The sequence below is a fragment of the Podarcis bocagei genome (genome assembly GCF_964188305.1).
Source record: "Podarcis bocagei genome assembly, chromosome: 4".
NCBI lineage: Eukaryota > Metazoa > Chordata > Lepidosauria > Squamata > Lacertidae > Podarcis > Podarcis bocagei.
Window position 1 is genome coordinate 1,397,479 of NC_138128.1, and position 23,471 is coordinate 1,420,949.

Below are 23,471 nucleotides of genomic sequence, written 5' to 3' on the forward strand. Positions count from 1 at the left end.
TGGGGGAGAGAGAGATTTGTTTCAAATGAAAACCGAGGCCATTTATGGCGGATTAGGAGGGGGCAATGGAGGAGAGTTTTGGGGCTATTTCTTGTTCCACCAGTCTAAACCATCTTTGGGTGTGAGAAAATCCCCCAGGTCATCTCCCTGCTCCTCATTCTCTCTCCTCCCTGCTTTCTCCTTTCCCCCGCAACTTCACTTGTTTGCAAAAGCCAGCCAACGCCTGCATTTCTTAACAGCCCGGCCTGCGCACACCAAATTAGCCAAAAATCAATAGGAGGATGTCAACAAGGAGAGCTGCTTGGATGTACGTCTCTCCACCGCCCCAGCCCAAGTTGTCATGCCAGGCAAATTAATGCAAGCTGAGGCAGCGCCGTTTTGAAACCAGCCCCTTCCAGGATTGAACCCCCCTTCGCCAATCGGTTGTATACTTGCTCACCCCGAGGCTACTCTGGTGAAATGAAAGTTGCGTTTCCTTGGGTATGAAAGGAAACTTTGGATGCAAAGGACTCTAGGCATCTGCAGAGTCGCAAAGTTTTACTGGCAGAACAGTGGAAGAAGGAAGAGGAGATTGCCAGGGACTTCCGTTGAAAAGCTTGCAGTCCAAGCTTAGCGGGAACACCTGTAAATCGTGGTTCATTCGGGGCTTTTCTTTTGGGAGGCAGGTATATCTGTAACGTCACACAGAATCACAAAACTGAGTTGGAAGGGGTCCCCCAAGGTCATCCAGCCCAACCCCCCGGAATGCAGGGATCACAGTGAAATAATCCCTTGCAGATGGCCTCCCGACTTGGGCTTGAAAACCTCCAGCCAAAGAGAGTGAGGATGTCTGCTGTCATTTGAGGGTCCGTCTTGCAACTCCTAGTTGAGCATCGCTCCAAATCCTTGGAGTTGGGCTGATGGTTTTCTGACAGCGCCCTGACAGAATCCGGCGTTTCATATGCCAGCGGCTCATTCAGGCTCCTTACAGGCTGGGAAGACGTGACTCTCTCGCCTGCCTTGATAGCTTTGTGGGCTGCACTATAAATTATACATGCCTCACCATTTTCCAGCGGAGGAGGCCCCCACCTTGGGCTGAGAGCACGTGGGAGTAATTTCATGCACACGCCTAGCAGGAGAGAGAGAAAGGGGAAGAGAGAGCTCCAGATCTTCCTCCTTAACCGTTTCCTCCACCTTTCCCTGGCCTGGATAGCTGATGCCAAAGAAAGAAGGGCAGCTCTGGGGGCAGGAGGTGGGGGGTGCATGAGAGCAAGCGGCGCTCCCTGCGAAGGCAGCGCAAGGCAGTGCACATGCGCAAATGGGTTTGAACAGAGCTGCCTCATTTAGGGCGAAGGTGGGTCGGCACAACTGACAGGAGGCCTCGAGGCCTCGTGCTTTTTGAAATACAGTGGTACCTCGGGTTACATACTGTCAGGGCTGCTTCTAGATCCTAGCTCACAGAGGATCACGCTAGCCAGCGTTCACTTTATAAAAGTCTTTATTGAGTTACAGTTTCCAATTTCAAACTGCCGCATGCAGCCCTACGTCTTATCAGCTAGACCGGCGAAGCTCCGTCTGAGTCTCCGCCTCCTGTACACCAACTTAATAACCTCGCCTTACTCCACCTTTTCCGCCTTTCCTTTCTTCTCTGGGTCCCTCTGCCCCCCATGGTCTCTTCCTTCCGGGACTCTTCTGACGCTGACCCCCCGGACCCTTCTGTCTCCTTGCGCCGGGCTTTAGGACCTGGCTCCCTTTCCGGGCTGCTTACTCTGCCGCCTTCCTGTGCATTTGAACTTGGCGCGCGCGCCCAACCTCTCACTTTCCGCTTGACCGTTCCTTCGCTCCCCGATGGAGGTGTGGCCACTCCTGACTCATGTCCTCCCCCCTGCGGCGAGCCGCCGGATCCCGATACCTGGCGCCCTCCCTCCCCACTGCGCTCTGTTGGGGACGTTGGCCCCGATTTCCAACTGCTGCTCTCTGAACCCCCTTTTGTCCCTTTTTCCTGGGGTGTCCCCTTAATCTCCCCCCTCGCTCTGGCCACTGGCGCTCCTTTCTGTGAATCTTCCGATTCACTGGAAAGACTCGGAGATCTCGGGTCGTCGTCATCGCTCATCTTTCCTTCGGACTCCTCCCCCTCGCTCTCTGTTTCCTCCCTTGCCCTCGCCTCTGCTCCTGAACCCCTGACACATACGCTTCAGGTTACATACGCTTCAGGTTAAAGATTCCACTAACCCAGAAATAGTGCTTCAGGTTAAGAACTTTGCTTCAGGATGAGAACAGAAATTGTGCTCCGGCGGCGCAACGGCAGCAGGAGGCCCCATTAGCTAAAGTGGTGCTTCAGGTTAAGCACAGTTTCAGGTTAAGAACGGACCTCCGGAACGAATTAAGTACTTAACCCGAGGTACCACTGTACTTGATTGTCACTTGTACAACTTGTATACAGTGAGATTACACGAGCACCCCCAACTCAGCTCTCTTCGTCTTAATTCCCCTCGTTTACTGACGCACACCCACCAAACCCAAAAGTCAGTTGCCCTGTTGTTATCTTTTCATTCAGCAGCCCAGGGATAGAAGCTGTTCTTTACCCTGTTGGTGCGACTAGTCATGCTTCTATAGCTTCTGCCCGAGAGCAAGAGATCAAGAAAGTGCCGGCCAGGGTGGGAATCATCCCTGAGAATTTTCCTCACTCTCCTGAGGCAACGTTCTTCCGCTATTTCATCCAGCTGATTCACGGGACAGCCCATAATATCTTGTGCTGTATTCACCACCCTCTGTAGGCACTGCCTATCAGTTGATGTCAATACCTGTCAAGTGGCTGTTGCGGTTGCTGGAGAGTAACTAGGCAGGACTCTGACCCCAAAGCTCATGTCTGGCTCAATCGCTAGCAGAATCCGGGAGTGGTCTCTTTTTGGACCTCCCCCAACATAAGAGTTTCGTTACCCCAAAACATCTCCTCCCCTCTCTGCGCTCCAAACTGCTGCGCAGGATGGGCGATGGCAAGGGCGTGTTTCCCTCCTGTCCGGCTTGCCCAGGAGCGGTGTGAAGGCTCTCACCAGCATCTTCTGGTCCTTGCACCTCTTCCCCACTGAAGGTGGGGCTTTCCTCCTCCCTGGAAGAGGAACTGCTTCACAAGATTTTCAGAGGCTCCCTGCAACACAACTGTCCTTCTATTTCTCGCCTCTGAGCCGGTGGCAGTTCCCTGACAATACCCAAGAGTCTCCTGGCACTTATGAGTTGCACACATAGCAGACCATTGACCATTTGCACAGAGCTATATTAAGCTCCCTTGTGCAGAAGGCAGCGATGGCCACAAACTTGGGTGGCTTCAAAAGAGAACAGGACAAACTCATGAGCCAACAGTGTGACGCGGCAGCTAAAAAAGCCAACGCAATTCTGGGCTGCATCAATAGGAGTATAGCATCTAGATCAAGGGAAGTAATCGTGCCACTGTATTCTGCTCTGGTCAGACCCCACCTGGAGTACTGTGTCCAGTTCTGGGCACCACAGTTCAAGAAGGACACTGACAAACTGGAACGTGTCCAGAGGAGGGCAACCAAAATGGTCAAAGGCCTGGAAACGATGCCTTATGAGGAACGGCTAAGGGAGCTGGGCATGTTTAGCCTGGAGAAGAGGAGGTTAAGGGGTGATATGATAGCCATGTTCAAATATATAAAAGGATGTCACATAGAGGAGGGAGAAAGGTTGTTTTCTGCTGCTCCAGAGAAGCGGACACGGAGCAATGGATCCAAACTACAAGAAAGAAGATTCCACCTAAACATTAGGAAGAACTTCCTGACAGTAAGAGCTGTTTGACAGTGGAATTTGCTGCCAAGGAGTGTGGTGGAGTCTCCTCCTTTGGAGGTCTTTAAGCAGAGGCTTGACAACCATATGTCAGGAGTGCTCTGATGGTGTTTCCTGCTTGGCAGGGGTTGGACTCGATGGCCCTTGTGGTCTCTTCCAACTCTATGATTCTATGATTCATGGAGGTGAGGGCTATTCTTGATGGCTCCTAGACAGGATGGCTGTGCTCTGCCCCCGCGGTCCGAGGCAGTGATGCTTCTGAATGCCAGTTCCTGGAAATTTCAGGCGGAGAGTGTGTGCTTTTGCTCTCGGGTCCCTGCTTGTGGGCTTTCCACTGGGGCAGCTGGTTTGCTACCGTGAGAAGAGGGTGCTGGACTACTAGATAGGCGTCCATTTGGCCCAATCCACCAGGCTCTTCTAAAGTTCTTATGACCTCCACTTCAAGGCTGCTTCCTAGGGGCCTAATATTTGGTATTTTAAAAGCCTATAATCTACATTTTCCAAGACCAGAACAGTTTCCACAAATTAAAACAGCACAGATAAAACACAAAAAGATAACATGTTAAAGGTAATTGTTTAAAAGTAATTAAATTCTGAACAGAACCAAAAACATAAAAGCCAGGTATATTAAAATTCAGATCATAAAAACAGCACTGCACTATTAAAAGCTCTTTCCTTAAAAACAGTTAATCAGAATAAAACTGTCTCCAGCTGCCGGCAGAAGGACAACAAGGAGGCATGAAGTCTGGCTTCCCTAGGCAGAGAGTTCCAAAGTTGCCTGGGAGCAGCCACCACTGAGAAGGCCCTCTCACCATGTCCCCACCAAGCATCCCTCTGAGGGTGGCAGGACCGAGAGAAGATCTCAGAGTCCAGGCAGGTTCATCTGGGAGAATGTGGTCCTTCGGAGATCATGGGCCTGAACCATATTGTGCTTTCTACCCTGTGTCCTGTTCTCCCCATGTTTGCCAGGAGGATGTGGCTGAGACAGTGGAAAGTTCTTTCTTCTCCTGGAAATCAGCCAGGAATATTGATCGCCCTGACAGTGAGCGTTTTGCTTCTCCAGCCAAGTAGGACCTGACTTCTGTGGGAGGGACTTGGAATGTCCAGTTCTCCAGGCACACCATCCAAAACAATTACGTCTTTCCTTCCTGAAACCATGTGCTGTTTTGGGGTCCCCTCTAGATCGAAAGAGGAGAATAATTGAAAGGTTTTGGGGAACCTCTCCCAGGGATCTAGGGGGCCTAAGTCTTTTCCCTTTTGCATTTTGAAATTGCTGGAGTTATTAAAAAGCAAATTTAATCCTAGTCTGCGTCAACAGAAGTGTCCAGATCAAGGGAAGTCATGTTGTTGTTGTTTAGTCGTTTAGTCGTGTCCGCCTCTCCGTGACCCCCTGGACCAGAGCATGCCAGGCACTCCTGTCTTCCACTGCCTCCCGCAGTTTGGTCAAACTCATGCTGGTAGCTTTGAGAACACTGTCCAACCATCTCATCCTCTGTCGTCCCCTTCTCCTTGCGCCCTCCATCTTTCCCAACATCAGGGTCTTTTCCAGGGAGTCTTCTCTTCTCAGGAGGTGGCCAAAGTCTTGGAGCCTCAGCTTCAGGATCTGTCCTTCCAGTGAGCACTCGGGGCTGATTTCCTTTAGAATGGATAGGTTGGATCTTTTTGCAGTCCATCTCTATTCCACCTTGTTCAGACCCCCACCTGGTGTCCTGTGTCCAGTTCTGGGCGCCTCAATTTAAGAAGGATGTTGACAAGCTGGAAGGTGTGCAGAGGAAGGTGACCAAGATGATCAAGGGTCTGGAAACAAAGCCTGATGAGGAACAGTCGAAGGAGTTGGGTATCGTTAGCCTGGAAAAGAAGAGACCGAGAGGAGATATGAGAGCCATCTTCAAACATCTGAAGGGCTGTCACATGGAAGAAGGGAGCAAGCTTGTTTTCTCCTGTTCTGCACGTTAGGGCCCAAACCAATGGTTTCAGATGACTAGAAGGGAGATTTTGACTAAACATCAGGAAGAGTTTTCTGACAGTAAGAGCCATTTGATGGAGGAATGGACTTCCTTCGAATGAGGTTTTTACATAGAAGTCAGATGGCCAGGGATTCTGTAGCTGTATCTCCTGCATTGCTGGGGGTTGGGCTAGATGGCCCCTGGAGTCCCTTCCAAACCTACAATTCCGTGATCGTTTAATTAATCAGAATGGATATAAATCAACCGCACAGTACTGGATCAGCTTGGAATGTTACACCGGCTCCTCCCTCTCCTGAGCAAGGCTGTCATTTCCCTTTAAAACGATCGCCTACTTATTTTCCCACTCAGCACACAAGCCCAGCGAGTACAAATTCATTACTGCGGCTTTCCCTCAAAGGTTAAAAACTGAGCCAAAAATCAATTCAGGTTTGCTGACAAAAAAGCAGAAATGCTAATGCTGGTGTCGAGGCAGCCAGAATGGGATCCCTCAGAATCTGCATGAATATTTATGGTTTTTACATAATACTGCCTCCCCTGCCCTCCCACCGAGCGAAAAGCACCCTCTGGGATTAATTTAGGGGGCAGAGGAAGAACGGTGGCTTCGGGAGGGAGGGAACGACTTCGAGGTGCACCAGCCAACCCCCGTCCCCAATTAACTGTGGTGCAAGGAATGCGCCGCACCGTTCTGGTCGCCTCGCCTCAGAGAGGATATTGTAGGATTGGAAAAGATTCAGAAAAGGGCAGCTAAAATGTCTGAGCGCGTGGAGTGACTCCCTTAAGAGGAAAGGTTGCAGCATTTGGCACTTTTTAGTTTGAAAGCAATTCAACCAAGTGATGACATGATAGAAATTTATTTTTAATATATATATGCGTGGCCTGGAGAAAATGGATAAAGAGAAGTTTTCCACCCCGACTCCTAACTCTAGAACTTATGGACATCCAAGGAAGCTGACCATTGGAAGACTCAGGTTAGGTTAGGCATAGGCCAACTCGGCCCTCCAGATGTTTTGGGACTACAACTCCCATCATCCCTGACCACTGGTCCTGCTAGCTAGGGATGATGGGAGTTGTAGTCCCAAAACATCTGGAGGGCCGAGTTTGTGTATGCCTGGGTTAGATAAAAGAAAGTCCTCCTTTAAGCAGCACAGAGTTAAACTATGGAGCTCCCTCCCACAGTGATGGCCACCAAGCTGGATGGCTTAAATTGAAGATTGGATGAATCCATAGAGGAGGAGTTCCAACTGTCAGTGGCTCCTAGCCAAGATGACTCAGCTCTGCCTCCACTTCTGAACCCCAGTGCCTCCGACACTGATGTTAAACCGTAGCCATCTTGCCTAGTAGGCACCGAGACCTTCATCTTTCACGAATGTGTCTTCTAGAGCCATTCCAGTTGGTGGCCATCATTGCCCACTGGGCAGCAAATTCCTCAGTTTGACCATGTGCTGTGTGAAGATTTGCAGTCTTCCATACATCTTGAACTTTCTTCCATCATTCAGCTTTGTTGGGACCACGGCTAGTCTAGAATTAAGGGACCTTGTGAAGGAGAGATTCATTCAGAGTGCCATTAGCCAGCTCGGGGCAAATGAAGATCTGCACAGAGACAATCTGGGCTTGCTTGAGCCTTCCTTGCTAATCCGTTTGCATCTATCATATCAGACTTCTTCTTTTTTTAATAAAAAGTCCATGCACTTGCCAGGGAGGCTGTTTGCTCGTTTTGCAAGGGGTCCTCTTGCTAATAGAGAAGAGAATTTCATGTGACGTGCTCCCAGGAAAGCTCCCAGGTCTGCCTTGCTCCTCAGGCTCAGCTAAGGAAGAACTGTGCTTCCCTGAACAGACAGTTTTCTCCTCGCGAGGAATCGGAGCCAATGGTATTTCAACAGAAAACTCCACGATCAATGCAGATAATTCCGCTTGAAGAAATGGGAACAGTTTTGTTTTGATATTGTAGGTTCGTTTATTTTAGCTCGCCCTCCCTCTGAGCTCTTTGAAGTCGTCTCATGGTTCTCTTGCTCCCGCATTCTGGCTTCACAACAACCCTGCGAGGTGGGAATGGGGAGAGAGAGACAGAGAGAGAGAGAGAGAGAGAGAGAGAGAGAGAGAGAGAGAGAGAGAGAGATTGGCTCAGCAAACCTCACAACTCAGTGTAGATTTGGTGGTGAAGGGACACGGGTGGCGCTGTGGTCTAAACCACTGAGCCTAGGACTTGCTGATCAGAAGGTCAGCGGTTCAAATCCCTGCGCCGGGGTGAGCTCCTGTTGCCCGGTCCCTGCTCCTGCCAACCTAGCAGTTCGAAAGCACATCAAAGTGCAAATAGATAAATAGGTACCGCTCCAGCGGGAAGGTAGACAGCGTTTCCGTGCGCTGCTCTGGTTCGCCAGAAGGGGCTTAGTCATGCTGGCCACATGACCCAGAAGCTGTATGCCGGCTCCCTCGGCCAATAAAGCGAGATGAGCGCTGCAATCCCAGAGTTGGTCACGACTGGACTTAAGGGTCAGGGGTCCCTTTACCTTTACCTTTGTCCAGCACATTCCACATCACAGAATCATACAACAGCAGAGTTGGAAGGGACCCTGACGGTCATTTAGTCCAACCCCTTGCAATGCAGGAACCACAGCTATAGAACCCCTGACAGAAGGCCACCCGACCTCTGTGTAAAAACCCACAACCAAAGACTCCTTGTGAGGGAGTCAAATCTGAATCAGTGTTGATTAAGGCTTTCTGGGAAATGATATATAATGAAATGAAAAAGGTATTTAAATATACCTTCCTTAAGAAGCCAGAGGCCTTTCTCCTGGGCATTGTCGGCGAATTGATGCCAAAGAAAGACAGATCATTCTTTATGTATGCTACAACAGCGGCAAGAATACTCATCGCAAAGTATTGGAAGACACAAGATTTACCCACTCTGGAAGAATGGCAGATGAAGGTGATGGACTATATGGGACTAGCAGAAATGACTGGCAGAATCCGAGACCAGGGAAAAGAGACGGCGGAAGAAGATTGGAAGAAATTTAAGAACTACCTTAAGAAATATTGTAAAATTTATGAATTTTAGAATAATGTGGTTTTTAAAACTAAATGGAGTACAGCTGTAAATATTAAGTGAAAGGAAAGTAAGGATGATAATTAGATAAAATCAAGGGTGAGGATTTGCTGAATTAATTTTTTGAAATGGGAACGCAGAAAGGGGAGGTATGAGGAGGTCGGTGAAATAAGTTTTAAGAAAATAAGGTATTGAAATTATACTTGTTCTTTTTTATGTTATCTTTGTTTGTGTGTGTGTGTGTGTGTGTGTGTGTGTGTGTGTGTGTGTTGTTATGTTTGTTATAATTTGTAAAATCTTAATAAATATTTATATCTATATAAAAAAACACAAATCTGAATCAGTGTCAGACAGAGGGACTCAACCAAACCACAGGTTTGCTTCTTTCCACACCAGTAATGTTCAGATTCTGCAGATCTTGCCTGTCCTTTATCCACTTATCTGGCAAGTCTAATGGCCAGGTGAAGTCCCCGTGCCGCAGACCAGAATTGATCCAAGTCAGATCCCGATGCTCTGAGGTTAAGAGTCTGGTTCTGGAAATGGCCTGGGCAGTGGCCAAAAGGGAAAGGTCAGGCCATTTCTGCACCAGCAGGAAAAAAAAATAGGAATGTGCAAGGCACGCTTTGTAGGCATGAAGATCGGACTATGAATATTCAAAACAAACACCTGAATAAAAGAAGTTTGGAAGAGCTCTTGAATGCACCTTTCAATCCTTTGCAAAACCTACTGTGTGCGCAACAGATTGAGGCTGAATCCTGACAAGGCAGAAGTACTGTTTTTGGGGGACAGGGGCAGGCGTGTGTGGAGGACTCCCTGGTCCTGAATGGGGAACTGTGTCCCTGAAGGACCAGGTGTGCAGCCTGGGAGTCATTTTGGACTCACAGATGTCCATGGAGGTGCAGGTCAATTCTGTGTCCAGGGCAGCTGTCTACCAGCTCCACCTGGTACACAGGCTGAGACCCTCCCTGCCGACAGACTGTCTCGCCAGAGTGGTGCATGCTCTAGTTATCTCACGCTTGGACTACTGCAACGCGCTCTATGTGGGGCTACCTTTGAAGGTGACCCGGAAACTGCAGTTAATCCAGAATGCGGCAGGGGACTGGGACTGGCTGCCAGGACCACATAACACCGGTCCTGAGAGATCTGCATTGGCTCCCAGTACATTTCCGAGTACAATTCAAAGTGTTGGTGCTAACCTTTAAAGCCCTAAATGGCCCCCATCCAGTATATCTGAAGGAGCGTATCCACCCCCATCATTCAGCCCGGACACGGAGGTCCAGCACCGAGGGCCTTCTGGGGGTTCCCTCATTGTGAGAAGTGAGGTTACAGGGAACCAGGCAGAGGGCCTTCTTGGTAGTGGCACCCGCCCTGTGGAACGCCCTCCCATCAGATGTCAAGGAAATAAGCAGCTATCCTATCTTTAAGAGATATCTGAAGGCAGCCCTGTTTAGGGAAGTTTTTAATATTTAACGCTGTATTGTTTTTAACATTCAATTGGAAGCCGCCCAGAGGGGCTGGGGAAACTCAGCCAGATGGGTGGGGTATAAATAATAAATTATTATTATTATTATTATTATTATTATTATTATTATTACTCATTTGTCTACCTGCAACGGATCAGATCTGCCTGCCTCGCCTACCCCAAAAAGGGCCGTTTCTAAGCCTAACCAGTAGTGGCAAAGAGGAACGCTAATGGGATTCAGGAATGTTAATTAACCTGCAATATAACTGTAGGAAGAGCATTCCAAGTGGCGCCCCTCCTGCTGCCACCTCGAGTCGCTTTTGGTTTCCTAACGCATGTTTTGATCTTGAAATAGATGCTTTTTGTGATCCCAAGGCTGGTTGAGATTTCAGATGCCACCCACTCCCACGCTCGGCAAGCCATTCCCACCGCCCTCGCCCCGTTCCTCCAAGTTGGCAGATATTTATTTTTTCCCGCAGCTGGAAGATGAAAGGGGTGGCTTGTTCCCAGGGCAGAGCTGCCTCACGTGTTTTGAAGACAGGAAGGGATTGCTGTCGGTGGAAGCCCTCAGTTTTCTAAAGCCGTGTTCATCAAATGGGTGAATTGTTCTGGGGCGGCAAGAAGAGAGCAGTTTGAGCAAGATGGCTGATAAATCCTGTCCTGATGATGCGGCTTGCTTCGTCAGGCCAGGGAGCAGCAGAAGGAAGCATGTTTTCCAAAGCCACAACCATATCCTCCAACATTTCTCCACTGAAAATAGGGGTGTTAATAATAATAATAATAATAATACTCCACCCATCTTACTGGGTTGCCCCAGCCACTCTGGGCACGGCTTCCAACATATATAAAAAAACATAATATGTTGTTGTTTAGTCATTTAGTCGAGTCCACCTCTTCGTGGCCCCCTGGACCAGAGCACGCCAGGCCCTCCTGTCTTCCACTGCCTCCCGCAGTTTGGTCAAACTCATGTTTGCAGCTTCGAGAACACTGTCCAACCATCTCGTCCTCTGTTGTCCCCTTCTCCTTGTGCCCTCCATCTTTCCCAACATCAGGGTCTTTTCCAGGGAGTCTTCTCTTCTCATGAGGTGGCCAAAGTCTTGGAGCCTCAGCTTCAGGATCTGTCCTTCCAGTGAGCACTCAGGGCTGATTTACTTCAGAATGGAGAGGTTGGATCTTCTTGCAGTCCATGGGACTCTCAAGAGTCTCCTCCAGCACCAGAATTCAAAAGCATCAATTATTTGGCGATCAGCCTTCTTTATGGTCCAGCTCTCACTTCCATACATCACTACTGGGAAAACCAGAGCTTTAACTATACGGACCTTTGTTGGCAAGGTGCTGTCTCTGCTTTTTAAGATGCTGTCTAGGTTTGTCATTGCTTTTCTCCCAAGAAGCAGGTGTCTTTTAATTTCGTGACTGCTGTCACCATCTGCAGTGATCATGGAGCCCAAGAAAGTAAAATCTCTCACTGCCTCCATTTCTTCCCCTTCTATTTGCCAAGAGGTGATGGGCCCAGTGGCCATGATCTTCTTTTATTTTTTTAATTTTTTTTTTTGATGTTCAGCTTCAAACCATATTTTGCGCTCTCCTCTTAACATTAAACATTTAAAAACTTCCCTTCAGATGGCTTGAGGGGCAGATGACTCCATACCCTCCAACATTTTTCCAATGAAAATAGGGAGGTCCTAAGGAAAAGTGTGACATTCCAGGGTCAAATCAGAAACCGGGATGGCTTCTGTAAATCCGGGACTGTCCCTGGAAAATAGGGAGACTTGGGAGGGTTGCATGACTGGGTTCAACAGGCTCAGCAGCAATTGAATGTTTCCTCCCATCAGCGCCGAGCAGAAGATGGGGAATATATTTTGATGCTTTTGTTTTTTAAAAAGTACAGTGGTACCTCGGGTTAAGAACTTCATTCATTCCGGAGGTCCGTTCTTAACCTGAAACTGTTCTTAACCTGAAGCACCACTTTAGCTAATGGGGCTTCCTGCTGCCACTGCGTGATTTCTGTTCTCATCCTGAAGCAAAGTTCTTAACCCGAGGTACCACTGTACAGTGGTACCTCGGGTTACATAGTCTTCAGGTTACATACACTTCAGGTTACAGACTCCGCTAACCCAGAAATCGTACCTCGGGTTAAGAACTTTGCTTCAGGATGAGAACAGAAATCATGCTCCGGTGGTGCGGTGGCAGCAGGAGGCCCCATTAGCTAAAGTGGTGCTTCAGGTTAAGAACAGTTTCAGGTTAAGAATGGATCTCTGGAACGAATTAAGTACTTAACCCGAGGTACCACTGTATATAGGAAGCCTTCTTCTGAGGAGAACAGGAATCGTTGCCATGGAATCATTGTCTTGTGTGTACAGAAAAGGGCATCCCAAGTGAAGCTGAATGCTGGGAGAAAATTCAGGACAGATAAATGGAAGGATTTCATCCTGTGTTAAACTATGGAACTGCCTGCCACAGGCGGCAGTGATGGCCACCAACTTGGATGGCTGTGAAAGGGGGTAGACAAATTCATGGCAGGGGAGACGGCTGTTGATGGCTCCTCGCCACAGTGACCAAGCTCTGCCTCCACAGTTGGGACAGCAATGCTTCTGAATGCCAGTTGCTGGAGGCCACAGTTGCTGTGTGGCTTTGATCTTGCTTGGGGGTTTCTCCTAATGGGCATCTGGTTTTCGACTGTGAGAACAGAATGCTGGACTAGATGGACCACTGGCCTGATCCAGCAGGATCTTCTTAGGTTCTTAAGGGCCTTTCTGGATCAGGCCAGTGGCCCTTCCAGTCCCACACGGATCAAGTTTACCCTGGAGAAGAGAAATCGGAGAGGTGGAATGAGAGCCACCTTCAGATATCTGAAGAGCCGTCACATGGAGAATGGAACAAGCTGGCCTTCGGGTCCTTTTCAGGAGATTCCTGTGATGGCCTGGGACTCGGACCCAGAGGAGTCTCAGTCCGCACCGGATCCTTTGCCTCAGGCATCATCTGAACCAAGTCTGGGGCCTGATCCAGAAGAGTCCCAGTCTGCACAGGTTCCCTGCAACAAGCACCAGCTGGGCCGAGTCAGGGGCCTGATCCTGCCCTGGCTCCAGATGCGGGGATGACCTTGTTGCCTCCAGCTGGGCCATCACTTACAGCTGCTCCACCACCAGTTGGATCAGAAGAGGCTGAGGCGGCCTCTGGGTCTAGTAACCCACCGACGTCTCCCAAGCTGCAGAGACTGGGGTCTGAGAGAAGGAGAGACCTGAGGACTCACAGGAGGAGTGCTCGCCTTCGGGCGAAACAGGGAGGTGAGTCACCGGGGGATCAGGACTGGCCGTTACCCCGTCAGAGATAAAAGGCTGTCAGACCCCACCGCAGGTTGCGGGAGCAACATTGCTGCATGCTAGATCCTGCCTGAGATCCTGTGCCTGACCTTGCCTGGTTTCCTGCCTCGTGTCCTGCCTTGACCCTGTCGGACTGACTCCCAGCAGAACCTACGGATTCTGGACCAGTCCTGGACTGTGTTTCACAGGTTACCCCCGGGCCCGGCACAATTCCTACTCAACACCAGGAAGAACGTTCTGACAGTAAGAGCCGTTTGATGGTGGAACAGGCTCCCTCGGGAGGTTGTGGGCTCGCCTTCTTTGGATGTTCCTAAACAGAGGTTGGGTGGCCATCTGCCAGGGATGCTTTAGTTGAGATTCTTGCAATGCAGGGGGTTGAGCTAGATGACCCCTGAGGTTCCCTTCCAACTCTGATTCTATGAGATGCAGGCCCTGGTACCTTGAGCTGCCATCTGGAAGGAAGGAATCGCTTTTGAAAGTGACCTTGGCTCCCTCTGGCTCACTGCGAAAAATCACTCCCGCCGGCAAGACCCACCCGGCAGTTTGGAGAAAACCTTGACGCTAAGCCTCTTTTGATCGCAGATTGGTTTCCATGCCATGTGCCTCAGCGTGGTGGGGGGTTTTTTTTGAGTGTGTGTGTGAAAAAGGAAGAAGCAGAAGTGGTGAGGGGGAGATTGGAGAAGGAAGTTGTATTTCTGTCCAATTAAAGTAGCAGCCAGAGATCCATCCCTAAAGTGTGGAGACGAGTATCGAAAGAACCTGGGGAAGGAGCCAAGTCTTGTACCAGCTCAAAGCAGCGGGGGGGGGGGGATTTGGTGCATGTCTGGCATTTTGCAGGGCGGGGGGACAGCTTAAAATGGTGGGAGGTGAAAGACAGATTGAGTGAGATCCCCTTTCTGTGGGAAGCAGATGGTCCTGCCCAGAGCAGGAGGGACAGTATCTTCGCTTTAAAAAAACTGAGCAGCTTCCGGGGATGCATCCAGCACTTGAGAACATAAGATCAGCTGCAGGATGAGGCCAATGGGCCACCTAGTCCAGCATCCTGTGACCGACCAGATGCCTCAGTGGAAAAATTGGCAGAGGAGGTCCCAGAACAGATAATTCCACCGTGGGTCTGCGAGCGTTAAGAAAAGGATCCTAAGGGGGGAAAGAAGAATATTCTTATATGCTGCAAGAGCGGCGAGAATACTGGTCGCCAAAAAATGGAAAGGCGAAATGATACCATCGAAAGCGGAACGGCAGGAGAAATGGTTTGAATATCTCGAATTAGCAAAATGGACAAGAGACAATTAAGAGACAGCCAACTCAAAGGTATAGAAAAGAATGGGGGATCTGTAAAGGATATTTAATTAAACATTGTCCACCAGTGAAAACCTGGACATGCTTTGGGTAAACCCCGCAATTTACAAGTTAGATAAAGTATATATGAGATAAAATAAGGAAAGGAATGGAGATAAGGAATATGAAAGTAATAATAATAATAAAATAATAATAATAGATGAACTGAGATTCGGAAGCATTTCTGCCTGCAACTGTTGAAGCAGAGCACCGTCATCCATAGTCCTTTCCTCCTCCCTGAATTGGTCTAATCCTCTTTCAAAGCCATCCAAGTTGGTGGCCATCACTGCCTCCTGCGGCAGGGAGTTCCATAGTTTAACTATGTGCCGCATACTGAAATCCTTCCATTTATCCGCCCTGAATCTTCTTCCAGCGTTCAGCTTCATTTGGGCTGCCCTTTTCTGAATATACAATACAATGACCCCATAGCAACGATTCCTGTTCTCCTCAGATGAAGGGTTGCTATATACATTTAAAAAAATAAAAGCATCAAAACGTATTCTTTTTTATCTCCTTACGCCCCAGCAAGTGCTGGTCTGGATTTAAGGTCTTGCGTAGTGTAATGTCAGAATCATTCCTGCCTCCCTTTGCTCTCACCAAAACTCGGCAGTCGTGCACAGAAATCCTTAAAGGAGGCGCACCTCTTACACGGCGTGCAATGTGTGCAACTGCGCACCCACAACAAAACAGGCTGTCAGATGGTGTGTTATTTCTCTTTGCTTTAGAGCCCCACGTCCAGCCCCAAAGAACCATCCCCTGCCCCATCCGGAGCTTTCAACCCAAAGGCCACCAGTTAATTGGTCCAACGTGGCCATCTTGTCAGCGGGTTGTCAAAATTTTAATAATCTGAACGCAGCGAGGAGGGGTTGGGCAGAGGTTGGGGGAGGGTGAAAGTTTCAGTGACAGGGAAAATTGAATCCCCAGTTCTGCTCCTGACAGCTCTGAAATTGGGCTTCGAGGCCGGCAGTGCTGGGGGAGGAAGAGAATGAATTTGCGAAAAAGAAAGGCTCTCCTCTGCAGCTTGGGGCTTGGAGAGAAGCCAGGAGGCCTCTGGTCGGCTAACTCCAGTCTATCAGAAGCTGATGGGCCAAAATTGTGGCCTGGCAGGCAGCCTGGTCTCTTGCCACAAATGTCATAGGATCATAGAACTGTCGAGCTGGAAGGAACCCAAAGGTCATCTAGCCCAATCCCTGACAGATGGCCATGCAAACTCTGCATTAAAAACCCCCACCTTCTGAAGGAGTCCATTCCCCTGTGAAACAGTCCTCACCATCCAGAAATTCCTCCTGAACTTTACTCAGAATCTCGCTTCTTGTCCTTTGGGTGCCAATCCCTGGAGCAGCAGAAAACAAGCTCGCTCCATCTTCCATGCGGTTTTCGTGTGATTCTCGGCCACGACCTTGTGGCATAAAGCCAAGTCTCTGCTGCCGAAAAAGCTCATCCAAAAATCCAAAATCTCAAGGTGTCGTCATAGTGGTAGAACCCATGGAACTCACTGCCACCAGAGGCAATGCTGGCCATCAACTTGGCTGGCTTGAAAAGAGGATTAGGCCAATTTGTGAAGGAGGCAGCTATCGACGGCTAATAGCCAACATCGCTTTGCTCTGCCTCCATAGTTGCTGGAATCTGCAGGAAGTGGGAGTTGCTCTTGAGTTCGAATCCTGCTTGCAGGTTTTCCACAGGCAGCTGTTCAGGAAGCTGGACTAGAAGGGCAATTGGCCTGATCCAGCAGTCTGTGCCCAGCTTCTGTGGCTAGCCCAAGGTGGTGCCTGATGTTTTCTCCACCTTGGAAACTAGAGCTAATTCTGCCAATTTTCCTCCAGACATCTGTGCAGTAAATGGGATCTATAAGCAGATGGGAACAATGCATTCCTCAATCGAACAATAGCTGGATCTCTCCTGGGGTTGCAAACCAAACAGCTTGTGGTCTGAAATGAGACGGAAAGAGAAAAGGGGGTTGTTGGGACCTTATGGGTTCCAGGCAAAGAGGAATTTTAAGCAGTGTCCATTTTCAAACTGTCTCCACCTATTAAATTTAACTGCAAACTGCATCCCTTTAAATCAAGGGATATAAAATAAGCCAGGGGAGCGGCTGTGTCCCAGCGGTCATTTCGTGGTTGAAACCGAGCCGTCCTTCAGCTTGCAAATTTCCTTGGGCCTGGGGCAGGACTGGACAGCGGCAGAGAGATCCAGGTTCAAATCCTTTCTCAGCCGCAAAGCTGAACTTGTGTGACTTTGGGCTTGTCGCAGGGTCGTTGTGAGGCCAAAGGGAAGAGGGAATTATGAAGACCGCTTTGAGTTCCTCGGAGGAAGTTTTCAATAAACCCTCAAGGCCTGTCCCACGGAAGATGGAGTGAGCTTGTTTTCTCACGTTCCAGAGGGCAGGACCCAAACAAATGGCTTCGTCTTATAAGAAAGGAGATGATTAATTTCTAAAGCCCAACATTAAATGCTATTTGTGACGTGGAAAGAGAGCCTATGATAATTCAGACAAGGCTTAGATCTGTGCAGTCTGGAAACAGAGAATTGTAGGGTCAGAAGGGACCCCAAATGTGGGGTTTACTTTTGGGGAAATGATTCCGCTCATGTCAAGCTTGACATTCCCCCCACCCCAGTCCAAGGGGAGCTGTTATACAGAAACACCCATTAAAATGGAGTCTCATGGCCGTTTCATTCAATGCACTCAGGATTATGATGTGAAGCGTTAAAAATAAATGCTTGCTTTTAATTGGCTGTGTATACAGTCCTGAGTGCATTGTATGAAGCGACAATGGGAGCAATTATTCTGCCTTCCTGTGCAGTTTTGCATTCTTGTGCTTTTTAGGGTGGGGAGGGGCACACCAGAAAGGAGAGAACTGCAAAGCTCAATAATGTGCCAGGCCGTTTTTCTAAACAGAAAACATATTTGCTAAAAAGCTGTGCTCTCTGCTCAGAAATTTGTTTCCTTGGTACAGAGGCAGCTTTGCATTGTTGGCTACCGAAACCCTCTCAGAAAGAAAACCCGTTTGCTGCAGCACATACTCTTCTCGTTGCTACAATTCTGTTTACGCGTTTGCAAAGCTAAGCAGGGTCTGGTGGGGTTTCAGACTGGATGGGAGCCCTCATGCTGAGAGTCCTGCATTTCAGGGGGTTGGGCTAGATGACCCTCTGGGTCCCTTCCAACTCTACCGTTCTAGGATCCACCTCTTACTTGCCCCTTCTCCAAACTAAAAAGTCCCTCAAAGGGGAGTAGATCCGTTCCCTCCATCATTTTGGCTGCCCTTATCTTTTTTCTAATTTTTTTATTTATTTAAATATTTTCATGAACGACAAAGGTCCATAGAACATCTCCTTTTTCAGTTCATAGGAGACCTTTCCGCATGACAGTTGCATTCTGTGTCAGACAGGCACTGTGAGGTTTATGGGGAGAGAGAACTGGGGAGAAAGATCTTTCGTTCTTTTTCTGAACCCTTCCAAACCCTAAAATCTCCTTTTTGAGGCGAGGCCACCAGAACCGCACACAGGATTCCAAATGCGGTTGCACCATAGATTTGTACAACAACATTATGATATTGGCAGTTTTGTTTTCAATTCATTTCCTGATGGCCCCTGGCATGGAATTTGCCTTTTTTCACCCAGCCAAGGTGGTGTTTGGGGAGGGGTGTGTGTGTGTGTAAAGTCAATCCTGGTACATCTGATGCCTTTTAGATTATGTTTTTTTTTTCAAACTATACCCTGCCACTTGTAGACCTCCAGTTTTTTAACTGGTAGATTAATCACCTATAAAGCTTAAATTGCTTAGCTGGCGTTATTCCATTTTAATCAGTGGGGCTGCAAGTTTATGGGCACCTTAAAAAACGCTGCTTTGCTTCTAGCATGTACTTGGGATAAGAGAGAGAACCCCCCCTTTCTACGATAAATTGTTTGCTTAAATTGCCTGTTATCTCGCACTTTTGTCTCTGTAAAAAGCTCCCCGGATTGAAGCTTTGAGTGAAATGCAAATTAATTTCGGTTTAATCAATTCCATCAGTCGATTGGTTAAGTGGCAGGCCATCAATCAACTGAGAAGTCTCAAACAGGTTGACAGCTCTGCCTGTTCTGCTTGTTGGAGAGCAGGCTTTGGGGGCTGCAGTGAGAAGGATTTTTTCAGGGGATCTGCAAATCTACTTGCCTGCTTTCTCTGGGGACAAAATAATAATAATAATAATAATAATAATAATAATAATAATAATAATAATAATAATAATAATAATAATTTGGGGGGAGGGGACTGGACTACTGCCCTGCGCTCTGTGTGGAGCTTCCCTTGTGCTTGATCCAGAGCTTGCAGTTAGTGCAGAATGCTGCAGCGCGATTGCTGACAGGAGGGAGGCCTTGTCAGCAAATGACAGCTGCGCTCAGAGTCCTGCGCTGGTTTCTGAATTGCTACCGGGCCGAGTTCGAGGTGTTGCTGTTGGGGTATACAGCCAATACCCCACATGCGTCCACTGCACTCCTTGGATGGGTGGAATTAGCACTGCCACAGCTGCCACGTAATTCCCATTCCACATCTGTAAGGAACTTGTCCTTTTAGTCTGGCAGCCCCTGCCTATACTCTGGAACTCCCTGCCTATTGATATCAAGCAGCCGCCTTTGCCTGCTCTCTTTTTGGCACCTGCTAAAATTCTTGTTTGAAAGGGACGCGGGTGGCGCTGTGGGTTAAACCACAGAGCCTAGGGCTTGCCGATCAGAAGGTCGGCGGTTCGAATCCCCGTGACGGGGTGAGCTCTCGTTGCTCAGTCCCTGCTCCTGCCAACCTAGCAGTTCAAAAGCACATCAGAGTGCAAGTAGATAAATAGGGACCACTCCAGCGGGAAGGTAAACAGTGTTTCCGTGCGTTGCTCTGGTTCGCCAGAAGCGGCTTAGTCATGCTGGCCACATGACCCGGAAGGTGTACGCCGGCTCCCTCGGCCAGTAAAGCGATATGAGCGCCGCAACCCCAGGGTCGGTCACGACTGGACTTAAGGGTCAGGGGTCCCTTTACCTTTACCTTTAAAATTCTTGTTTAGATGACCCTTTCCAGGTGCTGAAACAATTGGTGCGAATTTTAACCTATTTTAGTATTTTCATGCTTTCTGTGTGTTTTAAGCTGTTGTGAACTTTCCTTGAGTTTCCTGCTTCGTTGTTGTTATTTATTTATTTGTTTATTTGTTTATTTTTACGATCTCGTGTATAAATCGAAACACCCTTGTTGGATTCATAGCTGTCAACTTTCAGATTTGAAAATAAGGGATCAGCAGCCTTGAAAATAAGGGATCAGCAGCCTCACCTGTCCTGGGGACAGTCTACGGGATATCTAACAATCCGGGATAGCAGCGGGAAGCACCGGGAAATGGCGCTGGAATAAAGGAATTTCCTGCAAAAAAGGGGAAGGTTAACAGCTATGCTTGAATTGCAGCTGGGAACGACCACAGCATTGGGGATAGAATATCTGCCTTGTGAGCAGAAGGTCCCGGGTTCAGGCCCCCCCCCCACTTTATTCCATTTTATTGCATGCATGTTCCGCCTTTTCCTTCCAAGGATCTCAAAGTGGCGTCCGTGGTTCTCCTCTTCCTCCCCCTTCCATCCCCACAACGACCCTGTGAGGCAGGCTAGGCTAAGAAATAGTGACTGGCCCAAGGTCACCCCCTGAGTGGCAGCTCCAGGCAGACTCTGGGGGCTCCTGCCTGAAACCCAGTGGGCTAGATGGACCAAATGGTCTGACGGCACAAGGCAGCAGAAGGCAGCTTCTTATGTCCCTGTACAGGCGCACAGCATCCCGATTCTGGATAGCTCAGTTGGTTAGAGTGTGGTGCTTCTAATGCCAAGGTTGCAGCGGGTTGGGCTAGATGACCCTCAGGGTCCCTTTACAATTCTATGATTCTCTCACCTCTGAGCAGTGAGAGACTCTGGGGGTCCTGGCCCTCTCTGCCACCACGATAATTTGCGAACATGCGATGGAGCTGAACGTTGCATCTTTCAAGCGACTGGTTCTTGAGATTCTGCTCAGCTGCTGGCGGCTGGGGCTGCCTCTTTTAATTTTATTTTCTGTTCATTAAAGAGATTACGCTAAGAGGTGCACAGATTATCTCTTGGCCGGCACCTGCTCTGGAGCGACTCTGCATTAATCCCTCTCCCCCTCTTTTGTTCTCTTCCCTCGCTGCAGGACATCTTCACGCCAGAGTGCAAATTTAAGGAGTCCGTTTTTGAAAACTACTACGTTATATATTCCTCTACGCTGTACCGGCAGCAGGAATCCGGCAGAGCCTGGTTCTTGGGGCTCAATAAAGAAGGGCAGATTATGAAGGGGAACCGGGTGAAAAAGACCAAACCATCATCACATTTTGTACCGAAACCCATAGAAGGTAGGTTGGGGCGGAGTCCCCAGTTTTGCTTTCTCTTCATTTGGAGGGGAGGTGTTTGGTGAAGAAGCGGTGTTTCATTTCGGGGTGGGAGGGATGCTGAGCAAAGTCAGATTGCTCCCCAGGCTCTCTTTCACTCTCTTGTGCAAAATGCAGCTGGGCTCACTTGCCCGAGAGACCTGGCGTTCGTTTGCTTGGCGAGCTTCTTTGGCATAATGCATTTTTTTTTGTCCTGCTCTTCGCTTGTGTCCTGTTGCAGCTATAAAATGACAAAGGGGGTGGGGAGACATATATTTGGGACCCAGCCATGAAAAGAGGGAGGGAAACATCACTGATAAAGTTCCATTATTAGCTGGCTTATGGAGGTGTGTTTTGGTCAGGCTTTATGGATAGCCCACCCCCAATTTCACATCCATTCAGAGGGATAAAGCTGAGCTGATTAGATTTGGGAATGGCTCATCATAAGAATTCCAGATCACAGTGCAAGCCTAACTGGATCAAACCAAGCTGGCCACGGGGCCTCAGTCCTAAGTCTGATTAAGGGAGCATTCCCTTACAAAGGCACAGAGGATAAATCTGATGCAACTATGCTGCTTGCCAAATGGCATTTGTTGGGGTGCGTAGCCTGGTCTGATTTCACATTGCATTTTGGGCTGAATAATAATAATAATAATAATATTTCTACCCCGACCATCTGGCTGGGTTTCCCCAGCCACTCTGGGCAGCTCCCCACAGAAGGTTAAAAATACATTAAAAATTGTGTACACAATATACCTTCAAAGTTCGTTTTTTCACCCAGAGAATTCTGGACATTACCACACGCAGAGTTGCAATTCCCAGCAACCCTTAACGAAGTACAGGGCCCAGAATTCTCTGGCAAGGCACTTTGCATGTGCTTGAAATGTGTGAAACATAGAAATAGTATCAGAACATAGTCTTGCACAATATTTTTTTTATAAAAAAAACCACATTGTGTTTAAAACAACTTAAAATTTCAAAAATAAGATGGTTCCTAAAAACCATACACCTGAGGTGTCATAAGCCTGGTGTGAACAGGTGTATCTTCAGCATCCTCTGGAAGCTGTGCAATGAAGGTGCCAGGCGAGCCTCTGTGTGGAGGGAGTCACACAGCTTAGGGGCCACCACAGAGAAGGCCTCTCCGCTTAGACCACACACACACACACACACACACACACACACACACACACCGAGCCTCTGAGGGCAAAGGGACAACTAAGAAGGCACCCTCTGCTCATCTTAGCACCCAAGATGCCTCTTCTCTGCCCCCACAGTTTTGGGGAGCAATGCTTCTGAATGCCAGTTGCTGGAAACCACCAGCGGGGGGGGGGGGCAGAGAGCTCTTGGGCTTGGGTCCTGCCGGCAGGTTTCCTATAATGGGCCTCCTGTGAGGATGGTGGACTTGATGGTCCACCAGCCTCATCTAGGAGGCCCTTCTTTTGTTCCGGCATGCTGCAGAAACACACCTTCCGCCCGTGGTGTTGGGTTCACACACCCCTGCCACCTAGGTCCCGGGTGCCAGAGGGAAAAAATCTGGATGGCATTGATGCCTTCGGGTGGGCATGTGTGGTTTCTCTGTAAGCAGGGAAGCTGTCTTCCTTCTGCCTCGTCTGCAAAGGACTGAGCATCCCTGTCCCCCTGCTCTGACTGCTTCGGCTAGGAGACTGGCTCTCTCTTTCACTCTTCCCTCCCAACGTCTGTGATAAACAGGCTCTAGGCATCCCTTTCTGGGAGACAGACATGGGTCAGCGTCTCTCTCTCTCTCTCTCTCTCTCTCTCTCTCTCTCTCTCTCTCTCTCTCTCTCTCTCTCTCCAATCCCCTTAAACAGATGGCAGGCAGAGGAGGAAGCGAAAGCTCCCAGATGCTGTACAAATTGGCCTCAATATCCCACCTTCCGCTGCATCCTCAAGGTCGCAGCTACGCCCAGGCTGCCCTGCATCTTTACTCTGGAGTTCCAGCGCCCCCGGCACAAGGCTAGGCCCCCATCCCTCTTTGCCAAGGCTCCCCTTTGGCAGGATGAATCCCTGCCTGTCTTCACCGGCCTTCCTCTGAGCTGCTTTTCTCTTCCTCCTCCTCCTCTTTGCTGTGATTTCCCCCCAGTCTCTCTCCCCGCGTAGGACAGAGGGACTTGTCTGAGAAGGGCTGCCTTTGCCGTGACCTTCACAGAATCACAGAAGTGCAGA

At 48.9% G+C, this 23,471-nt stretch overlaps 1 protein-coding gene across 3 annotated transcripts in view; it reads left to right on the plus strand.

The window, feature by feature from the left end:
- Nucleotides 1-23,471, plus strand: part of FGF12 (fibroblast growth factor 12) — a 231,204-nt gene that overhangs the window by 202,233 nt on the left and 5,500 nt on the right. For all 3 annotated transcript variants that reach the window (XM_081190671.1, XM_081190670.1, XM_081190669.1), the window contains one exon: nucleotides 21,074-21,272. In XM_081190671.1, coding sequence (XP_081046797.1) covers nucleotides 21,074-21,272 — 199 coding nt within the window. The remainder of the gene's footprint in view (nucleotides 1-21,073; nucleotides 21,273-23,471) is intronic.